The sequence below is a fragment of the Neoarius graeffei genome, chromosome 17, assembly GCF_027579695.1.
Source record: "Neoarius graeffei isolate fNeoGra1 chromosome 17, fNeoGra1.pri, whole genome shotgun sequence".
Classification (NCBI taxonomy): domain Eukaryota; kingdom Metazoa; phylum Chordata; class Actinopteri; order Siluriformes; family Ariidae; genus Neoarius; species Neoarius graeffei.
Window position 1 is genome coordinate 8,684,708 of NC_083585.1, and position 12,315 is coordinate 8,697,022.

Here is a 12,315-nt window from a genome sequence, read left to right on the forward strand (position 1 = left end):
AATCTAGCTAATTCAAAATTTCCTGGGGGAGGACCCCCGGAACCCCCCCCTTTATTTAGTCACAGCATGGCCACCCCTTGTATATCCTTGGCCCCCCTTTGACCACCCCATGTAAAAAATCCTGGCTACGCCACTGCACCAAGGCAACTAACAATAATGAAAAAGCATTACCCTAATTGGTGCAAAGCCTGCGTGCCCTATCAGAACATTTAATTCTGCGTGGCTTCCTGCATGGCGAATCAGCTGCCAGTGTGTGTGCGTATCAGTGATGGTTTATCTACTTCGCCAATAAAGCTAATAAATATGTTTCTTAAAATATTCAGATTTTATGCTTCAGATAGCATCAACTAGGCATCCCCGCGAGTATAACAACATTTTATTTAGGCTAGTGGGAAATCCTTATTTATTGTGAATGTCAAGCCATTATTAATAACTTGCATGAATGCTGAAGCGGGATAAACGGGATAATGCAATAAGGCCGGTTCCTCGCGTCAAGCTGCTACTGTATGCATCAAAATTGGTTTATAGCCTGACTCAGGGATGTCCGTTTCCTGTAAGCCAAGAAGGCTATAATAAAGCTCATCACGAGCATGATGTAGGCTACCTTTTAAAATAAGGGGTCGGAAGGCGAATCGGGAAGGCTGCGTTATTTATTTTTTAATTAGCCTAACAGGCCTACTTGCAGTCCGGGTATATGCACAACGGCAGGCCTGTGTACACGCCTCTCCATCTCTCTCTCTCTCTCTCTGTCTCTGTGTGCGCGCGTGCGTGAACGAGAAGAAAGAGCACTATGAGTGAACGGAACGATACGCAACGGAATTTTTTTTTTTTTCAAAATCGCGAGTCTGATTGTGTGGCGATAGGAATCCATTGTGTGGCGCTGCGCCACACAATGGTCTATGTATGGGAAACCCTGGATTATTATCATAAAACTCTGTGGTCGGCATGAAGCTGGACTCTCTGGTGACGGTGGCAGAGAAGAGGTCTATGGACAAACTACTGAACATCATGGACGATGCCAGTCACCCCTCTGCACACCGTCATCAGCAACCAGAGGAGCCTGTTCAGTGACAGAATGCTCCTTCCCAAGTGCAGGACGAACAGACTCAAAAACTCCTTTGTCCCTCACGCCATCAGACTGTACAACTCCTCTCTGGGGGGGGGTAACAGGGGGACAGGAAGGAGCAGTAACCTAGCCTGACAAAAAGCAATACCGGACAATGTGCAATATAATGTGCAATACCTCTCCTGCTGGACTTTTTTTTTCCCCCCGTATCTTATTCTTTTTTTATATTTGTATATGTAAATACTTAATTTAATTTATCTAGAAGTTTTCTCTATTTTCTATTCTCTGTTTATCTGTAATGATGCTGCTGGAATTTTAATTTCCCTGAGGGAACCCTCCCAAAGGGATCAATAAAGTTCTATCTAATCATATACACACACATACACTGTGTGTGTGTATGTATATGTGTATATAATATAATGTGTGTTATTTACCAGCTGGGAGGTCCACATTGTGAAATACCGTGACCGAAGTCTTGAAAGTACTGGCTGAGGTCATGGTATTTCACCATACGGATCGACCTTAAGCTGGTAAATAATATATTAATTTTTTTCTTTACCAAATTCTAACCGAAAACAAGAGCGCCTGAAAGGGAAAACCGAGCCGCCATTTTGAATCCTCATTCACGGCTGTAATGCAAATGGCTTCCTCCTCGGTATACAAGTGCACTTCCATTGCAGGAAAAAAAATACATTTTGCCGCCTATGTAGTCCCCTATTTATACAAAATTGAGTCATTCAGGATTCAGCCATGTTTTTGCTCGGCGTTAGCAACAGTTACAGGTTTTAGCTTTCTCCTGAAATGTTTTGTTTTTCATTTCTTCTTCCTCAGAGTAGTAAAACTCACTTTCGCTGTGAAGACTGTCGTTATCACTGTCCATGATGTAAAATTAATGCTGTTATGCTGAGAAATGCTGGCAAACATAAGATTTTTGATAAAAATCTTATAAATAAATCTTATAAAAAAGATAAATGTTGACAAAAATTGCTACTATGTTTGTTGTTGTCAATGAGCGAGTCTCCAGAGGTCCATAACCGGGGTCCGTACTGTAGGATACAGACCCGCTCGCCAGCCAATCAGAGCGCAGGATTTGATGGAAACCGGATAGCGAAAAAAATAAGTGGTAGATATTGACAACAAACTGCAAAAAAAACATTTTCTGAATGGAATAGAAAAATCTTAACATTTGAAGCATTTAATATTTTATATGCTAGGAATTTAATTCTGGTCTAATTCTATTCATTGCAATAGGATTCCAAATACTCTATAAGCATTCCATTCTGTTATCTCATCTCATTATCTCTAGCCGCTTTATCCTTCTACAGGGTCGCAGGCAAGCTGGAGCCTATCCCAGCTGACTACGGGCGAAAGGCGGGGTACACCCTGGACAAGTCGCCAGGTCATCACAGGGCTGACACATAGACACAGACAACCATTCACACTCACATTCACACCTACGCTCAATTTAGAGTCACCAGTTAACCTAACCTGCATGTCTTTGGACTGTGGGGGAAACCGGAGCACCCGGAGGAAACCCACGCGGACACGGGGAGAACATGCAAACTCCCCATTCTGTTATGAATCAGAAAAAAATATATAAATCACGGCACTTTTTTTAAAAAAAGTACTTCGTCTACTTCAACAATGTTACACAAAGATCGATCCATAACAGTTGTAAATGTCACTTAATTCCACAGGGTGTCGATAATGGTGGGCACCGGTGAAAGTGATCACTATTATCGACACCTCATGTGAACACACGTTTAGATACAATCCCAATTCCAAAAAAGTTGGGACAAAGTACAAATTGTAAATAAAAATGGAATGCAATGATGTGGACGTTTAAAAATTCCATATTTTATTCAGAATAGAACATAGATGACATATCAAATGTTTAAACTGAGAAAATGTATCATTTAAAGAGAAAAATTAGGTGATTTTAAATTTCATGACAACAACACATCTCAAAAAAGTTGGGACAAGGCCATGTTTACCACTGTGAGACATCCCCTTTTCTCTTTACAACAGTCTGTAAACGTCTGGGGACTGAGGAGACAAGTTGCTCAAGTTTAGGGATAGGAATGTTAACCCATTCTTGTCTAATGTAGGATTCTAGTTGCTCAACTGTCTTAGGTCTTTTTTGTCGTATCTTCTGTTTTATGATGCGCCAAATGTTTTCTATGGGTGAAAGATCCGGACTGCAGGCTGGCCAGTTCAGTACCCGGACCCTTCTTCTACGCAGCCATGATGCTGTAATTGATGCAGTATGTGGTTTGGCATTGTCATGTTGGAAAATGCAAGGTCTTCCCTGAAAGAGACGTCGTCTGGATGGGAGCATATGTTGCTCTAGAACCTGGATATACCTTTCAGCATTGATGGTGTCTTTCCAGATGTGTAAGCTGCCCATGCCACACGCACTAATGCAACCCCATACCATCAGAGATGCAGGCTTCTGAACTGAGCGCTGATAACAACTTGGGTTGTCCTTCTCCTCTTTAGTCCGAATGACACGGCGGCCCTGATTTCCATAAAGAACTTCAAATTTTGATTCGTCTGACCACAGAACAGTTTTCCACTTTGCCACAGTCCATTTTAAAGGAGTCTTGGCCCAGAGAAGACGTCTGCGCTTCTGGATCATGTTTAGATACGGCTTCTTCTTTGAACTATAGAGTTTTAGCTGGCAACGGCGGATGGGACGGTGAATTGTGTTCACAGATAATGTTCTCTGGAAATATTCCTGAGCCCATTTTGTGATTTCCAATACAGAAGCATGCCTGTATGTGATGCAGTGCCGTCTAAGGGCCCGAAGATCATGGGCACCCAGTATGGTTTTCCGGCCTTGACCCTTGCGCACAGAGATTCTTCCTGATTCTCTGAATCTTTTGATGATATTATGCACTGTAGATGATATGTTCAAGCTCTTTGCAGTTTTACACTGTCAAACTTTTTTCTGATATTGCTCCACTATTTGTCGGCGCAGAATTAGGGGGATTGGTGATCCTCTTCCCATCTTTACTTCTGAGAGCCACTGCCACTCCAAGATGCTCTTTTTATACCCAGTCATGTTAATGACCTATTGCCAGTTGACCTAATGAGTTGCAATTTGGTCCTCCAGCTGTTCCTTTTCTGTACCTTTAACTTTTCCAACCTCTTATTGCCCCGTCCCAACTTTTTGAGATGTGTTGCTGTCATGAAATTTCAAATGAGCCAATATTTGGCATGAAATTTCAAAATGTCTCACTTTCAACATTTGATATGTTGTCCATGTTCTGTTGTGAATACAATATCAGTTTTTGAGATTTGTAAATTATTGCATTCCGTTTTTATTTACAATTTGTACTTTGTCCCAACTTTTTTTGGAATCGGGGTTGTACAAAATGGCGACTGTCAAATGAAAGAGCAAGAAACAAAGTAGGTTTCGACAAGGAGATCACGAAATATCAGTGAATTTGATCAGTAAAAACATGTCCATGATCTTTCCACCATGCTTACCTGCGATGATAATGTCCGGGTTTTCCTCAAATTGCTGATCGTGCTAAAAAAATTCCATCTCTGGTAACGAGCTGTCATCAGATGAGAAAATCAAAGGGTGAGGGGGGTCTTCTGGTTGATTTAATTAACCAATAATAACTGTGATAATGGAAACTCACCTTTATAAAAGTGTTTTTTTTTTTTTTTTTTTAAATTGGTAAATCTGAAAAGGTGTTGATAATTGTAGCTGCCGCTCTAGTACAAGTATTTTCTTCCAGCAGTGCATGAGTGCAAGGTGAAAGATAAATTCTGCTCATGACCCTACAAACACTGTCAGTTGTTCATCTCTCCTAGTGGTCTGATTTACAATATGTTATTTTGCAGAGTCTTTGGAAAATGCCTGGCTTTACACTGAAGCTTTCCTTTCGGCTGTGTGGCACAACAGATTATATGTGTACACTGCAGCTGCGCTCCTTATCGGGTTATGGGTTATAGTGAACGTGACCATGAGAAAGGTATGACTATAGTTTTCTGTATTATTCTAAATCTGTGGGACATTTTAAATGGTTTATGATAAACGTGTACAGTTGGTATGCAAATATTAGGACGTGAGCTTTATAGGAAGCATACCTGATTCAAAGAAACTTAATGTTTACGTTCTTTCTTTGCAGAAGAAGCCGGTCAACCCTGTAGCAACCCAAATTTCCAAGTCTGAGAAACAGAAGGAGCAAATACCCGAAAAAGAGAAGGTTGTCAATGTTGCAGGTGTAAGGATTTTCTATGGGTCACAGACTGGAACTGCAAAGGTTTGCATTATTTGTAGCACATGATTACATTCAGTTATTAGCCAAGACTGAGCACTTTGTAGAACTAATCCTTGATTAGTACCTCAGTAATATGAGAAGTGAACTTCCCTGACATGACTGTGTACACTGGGAGCAGCACAGGTGGCCTGAGGTTGCAGTTATTTACATATTTCTATGAAAGCTGCCTGACTTGTTTTTTGCGATAGTGACAGCTGAAACGTCTTTGTCACTGCACTCTACTAGTACTTCATTTTAAACACTCCCTGTACTTTTCATCTACAAGTACATGATGGAGTTTTAATTTAGGCAGTTATGGTAAACCGTAATCCTGCAAAGACAGACAATTCAGACGTTTCCTTCTGAATTTTCATGAATCAGTATCTTAGAGCAGCGATGTATTGGCAATCACTGTCTTATCCAGGACACTTCTGTCTAACACAGAAGAATTCCTGTTGTATTTCTCAACTTTAAAAGTGACCTGCATTTTAATTAGTTGCTTCCTGTGTGATGACAAGCCTCTTGGCAAGTATCAGGAAAACAGACAAATAGCAAAACTGATCATCTAAGACCAGATATACAAGTGACTGTTTTAACAGGCTTGGAAATAACCAGCTTAAATAATTTTACTCAGGGTTTTGCCAGAGAGCTCGCAGAAGATGTCCAGGCACTCGGGTTCCAGTCTGACGTGATTGACTTGAAGGATTATGACCCGGAGGACAAATTGTCAGATGAGGTGAGCTGTTGTGATAAACTAGATCCTAGGGTTCTGAACCAGCTACATAATTTTCATTTCAATATTTTTAATAAATAGACAATATAAACATAAAGGCTTCTCCTCAAGCCTTCTCCAGTCTCACATCAGTCTCTTAAAGCACAGGCGTTTTGCTGTCTTGTGCTCATTTGTGAAAAATTCTGATCTCGACAATGGCCACTATGGGCTCCCAAATAAATTGGGAACTCGAAGAGAAACTGTGTTGGAGAAAGTTGATTATTTTCTTGGGCAGTAGTAGTGCAGTGTTGAGCTGACCATCAGAAGGTTGTGAGTTCATTGTTGGATATTTGAGAATGTCAAGCTGTAGAAAGTGGACATACTTGTGTTTGTTGAAAAGAAGGTGAATGTACAAGTCAAGCATTTTTGGTCACCCTTTATTAACATTTTTAGTTAAACCCCAAGATGTGGGCTCAACTTAAATATTCTTGAAGGAAAATTGTAGTAAAGACTACATATAAATCAACTGAGAAGTGTTTGACCTTTTTATTTTATTGGAAAATATCTAGATCTTGCAAGTGTTGCCAGGCAAAACAAACCTTGCCCGGTAGCACTTATGATGAATATGAAGGAAGATATCGTGAAAAAATGATTTTGACCTTTTTGGTGACCTTGATTTTGACTTTGTGTGTGAACATAAGGCCAATAAACATGGTTCTGATTCTCTGCTACTCTCAGCCAATCAGAACACACTGTACTGCTCTCAGCCAATCAGAACACATTGTACTGCTTACTGCTGTCAGTCAATCAGAACACACCGTACTGCTCTCACACTGTACTGTGCGATTGTTACACTCTTGCATTCTTACATCACGATGACATAGTGGCTACCACCTCCATATGAGGCAGTAGCCACAAAAACCTTGACCGGATGACCCCCAAAATTTTGGAGGTTCTATTTGAGACCAATGCCCATGTATCCTGAAAGTTTCATCAAGATTGGTCTAGCTGTTTTCCCGTAACATCATTAAGAAAGAAAGAAACCCAACCGAAAACAATACCTCGCCCCCTCGTGGATTCCGTCCAGGGTGAGGTAAATGGAACAGGCTGAACTGGATCAAACTAATATACACTAAATGGCCAACATCCATGTGGACATCTGACCATTGAGCATCCATTTATAAATCTATGGACATTAATATGGAGTTGGTTCCCCTTTTGGCTTTTATAATAACCTCCACTCTTCTCAGAAGGCTTTCCACTAAATGAGCACAAATCTCCACATGCCTACAGGGGTTTGTGCTTATTCAGCCACAAGAACACGAGCTCAGGCGCTGATATTGGGTGAGAAGGCATGGCGTGAAGTTGGCGTCCCAGTCCATCCCAGTGGAATTCAGTGGGCTTGTGGTCAGGGCTTTGTGCAGGCCACTCAAGTTCTTCCACTCCAAACTTGTCTTTATGGAGCTTGCTTTTTGCACAGGGGCATTATCTTGCTGGAACAGGTTTGAGCCTCTGAAAGGAAAGTGTAATGCGACAGCATACAAAGACATGTTGGACAACTGTGTGTCACCAACTTTATGGCTACAGTTTAAGGAAGGCTCACGTATAGGTGTAGTGGTCAGTTGTCGACATACTTGTGGCCAACCAGTTGGAGACCAAGAGCCACATTTTTTTTTTTTCTACTGTTACCGCAAAGAGCCACATCATACACATGGGCACACGAACATCACCCATCCCTCTCTCTCTCTCTCTCACACACACACACACACACACACACACACACACACACACACACACACACACACACACCTCTGCTCAGCCAGATTAATAGTAAATGTCTCACACCAACATATTTACTCCTACAGTACTAAGACCACAGGCTGAGGCCAGTCATTTTTAACAATGAACATTGTGTGCACTTACTATGCATGCTGCTTAGTGGGACTCATGGCATTACCAAAAAAAAGCCACACCATACACATGACCGCACATGAACATCGCCCCCCCCCCGCTCTCTCTCTCCCTCACAGACACACACGCTCACGCTCACACCTCTGCTCAGCCAGATTAATAGTAAATGTCACACGCCAACATGAGAGAAATTTACTCCTTCAGTCAGTACTAATACCACAGGCCAGTCATTTACAGCAATCAATATTGTGTGCACTTACTATGCATGTTGCTTAGTGGGACTTCTGACATTCCTTGCCTTGAACAATCCTCTTCAAATCTGGCTTGTATTCCATCGTTGCCACTCGAAGCAGTTCTTTCACATGGGTGTCAGAGTTTTGATCTCTTTTTAAATTTGTTAGCCATTTCAAAGTTGTGTCAATCAAATTTGAAGGTGTGGCCCATAATGACTCTGCAGCCAATATCTTGTGATGTGATGGTCCAAACTTACTGAAATTTGATACTCACTCAGGGCTTTCCACTAAGGCTCATTCTAGCCAGCCATGACAAATAAGTAGCCGGGGGGGAGAGCAGCCCCGCCCCTCTCTGCTCCCTGAGTAGAGCTCGTCGCCTTGGTAACGGTGCTCAGGTGCAGGGAAGAGACAATATGACAAGCAAAGAGCGCTTTTTCTCAGAGTTCCCTCTCCTCGAACAACGCTGATTTACATGGAAACGGAAGGAGCTATTCACAAAATTCTTGCACACTGAGCGCTACAAGGCTCTCATGAACACATTTGATGTAATTTTTTTGTCCCTAGTGTAAAAAATGTGGACAATAGAGTGAGTTAAAAACAAGTGACTTTTCTGATTTTGTAGTAAAAGCGCTGCCAGGTTTATAATGGGAGTCCATGGGGCAGCGCGCCTGTCCTCTCCTCACTTTCAGGCTTCTCATTCAAAAACTGTAAATCCTATCGCTCAGGTAGACACATTGTATGAATCAGGACAAGTGTGGCTACTACTTTTGAGAAAATTGTGTGTGTAGAGTGAAATTTGTGGCTGAAAACACAGTTTAAATGAGAAAGTTAGAGCTTTTTTTTTTTTTTTCAAGCTCTCTACACTCTAACTTAATGAGCTCCACCGAAGTGTAACGCCATAGACACCCATTATAAAGCCGGAATTTGTCCAGGTGTGGTCATGGTGTTTGATCTGTGACTGATCAAAAAGTATAGAACCTAGCAAAAAAGTTGAATGCCAGATCCACACAGGAGAATTTTGTCTCCATTTTAAAGTTTGAATCATGTCTCTAGGTGAAAGACAAAATAAGCATTATCTCTGCTTCTGTTCCCTCCGATGGCCCCGACACACTACTGCCTCCGCCGAGTGCGCATGCACACCGCATGTCGGGGCCGCGGATGAGTTAAGGCCAATTTATGCTGACAACCCAGTCCTCGCAGATGGTGTTGCAGATAGCGTCTGCGTAGCCCCCCCACCTTCGCAGACGCTCTGCGCGCACCTCCCAAAAATTGTGACCACCGCAGAAGCCTCGCAGACAGTGTCGCAGACAAGAGGGCTCTGATTGGTCCACTCTACATCCGCTGTACACACACTTCCGCTTCCCTACTTTCCCGGTTTGTTTTGTTTTCACGACCGCCATTTTTAAAAACATGAGCGAAGATGGAGCAGCACGAAGAGCGGTTGATTGAGGAAGTGAGGAAGTACGGACATCTATACGACTCCAGTTCTAGTCATTATAAGTAACCGGAGGATAAACACTCCACTAACCACACCCAGGGTTTTTTTCTAGAAAAATTTAGTATGAGGGCGCTCACCATGGCGAGGGAGCGAAGCGGGGGGGGAGATGGTGCCAGTTGTCCCCCCCCCCCCGTGCAAAGCCTTTGAAAAATGCTCCAATGGGACATTCTGAGGCTATCTGAGAGGGAAATTGTAACAAATTGTCTGTCAACATTGAAAAAGAAATAATCTTCTTCTGCCCCGGACAGTCTTTGGCTTTCTTCCGCTTCATGCCGCGGGATGACATCTTTAAATGCCCAAGTGTCAACAAAAACAACTCGCGAACTACTTCTGTCAAAAGCTCCCGCGCCGGTGGGTGAAAGGTCATTCAGTCTCGAGAAATCTCGCTCTACAAGTCAGCTGACCTTGTATGTAACCCATGTCAAATCTCGCGAGAGCAGCCGCGACAACTAAACAACATGGCGCCTCAGTCTGGAAAACGCCAATTCGGATTGTTTTTGCACCGTCTGGCGGTGTATCTACTATGATTGGAATATTTTTGGAGCAATTATAACGTATTTGATGATCAGACACATTGTCACGTAGTGTTGCTGGGATGTTTTCACGGAGTCGGTAAGGGGGCGCACGCCGAGAGTAAGAGGGTGCAGCGCCCCTGTTCCCCCATTTAGACGAAAGCCTGCACACCCACCAACTACTCCTAGCGATTTTGCGACTTCGCGCCCCTTTGCGTTGTGGCGGTGAATAACATCGCGCACGCCTATTACTCCCCGCTCAACGATAAATTACAACTGTCTGCGAAAAGCTATCTGCGAAAGCCTTGTCGCAAGAGCATGCAGAGGCCCTTACTCTCCCTTGATCAATGAAGTCGGCGGGGAATTTTTGGTTATTATCGGTACAAACAGCGCGAATCACAACTTAAATGAGTGCGGTTCAGTTTGACATTATTGTCAGTCCGCTAGATAAACAATTTATTTTATTAAAATCGAAAATTAATATTTAGAGCCTGTGGGCTACAAAAATAATAGTCATTAAAGTAGCCGGCTGGACTTAATTGTGTAGTTGGCTGTATGGCCGGCAGCCGGCGCTTGTGGAAAGCCCTGCTCACTCACCATCAGTGCAGCATTCTTTTGAAGCACACCAAATTTCATGAAATTTCATCCATAGGGGGTATTATATCTGACCTGTCTATATCTCTAGAACTGCTTCAGCTAAAAATCTGAAATTTGGTGGATTTGTTGTACTTGGCCCCAATTGCCCACATTTCCTAAAGTGCAGAGGTGGACAGTAATGAAGTACATTTACTTGAGTACTGTACTTAAGTACACTTTTTGAGTATTTTACTTGAGTATTAATTTTTTTGGCAACTTATGACTTTAACTTCACTACATTTGAAAGGCAAATATTGTACTTTTTACTCCTCTACATTTCTATCAAGGTCCTCATTACTATGAAGCAGCTTTGAAAGTGGATGGTTTTTTTTTTTCTTTTCTTTTCTAAAACGTGATTGGTTTTTTCACAGGTGACACGGAGACAGCCTATCAGTAATCACTAGGGTCACGTCCATAGACTGGATAAAATCAAGTTCAGTGATTTCTCCGCAGCATTATTTAACATGATCAGTTGATGGCAGAATGGAAGGAGGCAGTTCTTCTGGGGAATGCACACACCCATGGTTCTATAGCGAGAACCCATGTTTCAGTTTTCAGAAAGGATTAAAGAGTCGTTTCATTTTAAATGTTTGCTTTATTTGCCTAAAATGGAGCACATCACAGCCTACAAAAACTTATCGTCCAACCTGCGGAAGCATATTGAGGTCTGTAAACGTTTTATTCCAAGCGAAAGTTGGCAATGAAGTTGTCTGTGCTTTTAGAGCTAGCGATAATGTTGCAATAGCTATGCAGTCTGGTTAGTCAAATGACTTTCTATGGATTTTTCCACCAAGTTGCCATAGTCTTGTCCACGGCCAACATTTACACATAGCTAGTTAACTTGGACACTGTTAGTTAGCATGTAAAAACGGAGTTACGCGAACATGAATAACATTTAACTTATCTGAAGTTCTTTCAGAAATGTTTTAGCATAGTCTTGCCAAATAAACAAAATGTAGAAATCTTTCTTTACTAGTAATGTTAGCTACCCAATATGATTTTGAGTTTGAAAAGATTTTGCTAACATGTCAGGTGGAGCTTCACTGACTAGCTAGCTTAACGTTAAACCACCATGATTCCGCAGGCAGATTCATATGTGCATGAATACATACACTTCCATGCGCGCTCACACACGACCTGTGAGATGGACAGTATTGTACTAGTCAGTTACAACAAATTGCTGGAATTTTTTGTTTTGATGTTAGATGATGGTCTTGTCCTTTCCCTTTTTTTTTTTTTTTGGTCTTGCTTAAGGCAGTGTTGCTGTTGGGCAGTTATTAAGCTCGAGGTGTGGACCTTTTAAGCAGGTTGGATTGTCCTTTTTATTTTCTAAGCAAGCTGCATTTACAGCTATTCCACTGTCTTCCTGATTAACATACACATACATGTACGCGCACACTGCCACAATTTTGTCAGAACACTACCATGCTGCTTTGTGAGGGTGGGGAAGAGTGTTACAATTAAAAAAAAAAA

At 42.0% G+C, this 12,315-nt stretch overlaps 1 protein-coding gene across 1 annotated transcript in view; it reads left to right on the forward strand.

The window, feature by feature from the left end:
• The window catches only part of tyw1 (tRNA-yW synthesizing protein 1 homolog (S. cerevisiae)), a 244,943-nt gene that overhangs the window by 19,896 nt on the left and 212,732 nt on the right, over nucleotides 1-12,315 (forward strand). The window contains exons 2-4 of the mRNA XM_060943676.1: nucleotides 4,922-5,052; nucleotides 5,209-5,343; nucleotides 5,975-6,076. Coding sequence (XP_060799659.1) covers nucleotides 4,922-5,052; nucleotides 5,209-5,343; nucleotides 5,975-6,076 — 368 coding nt within the window. The remainder of the gene's footprint in view (nucleotides 1-4,921; nucleotides 5,053-5,208; nucleotides 5,344-5,974; nucleotides 6,077-12,315) is intronic.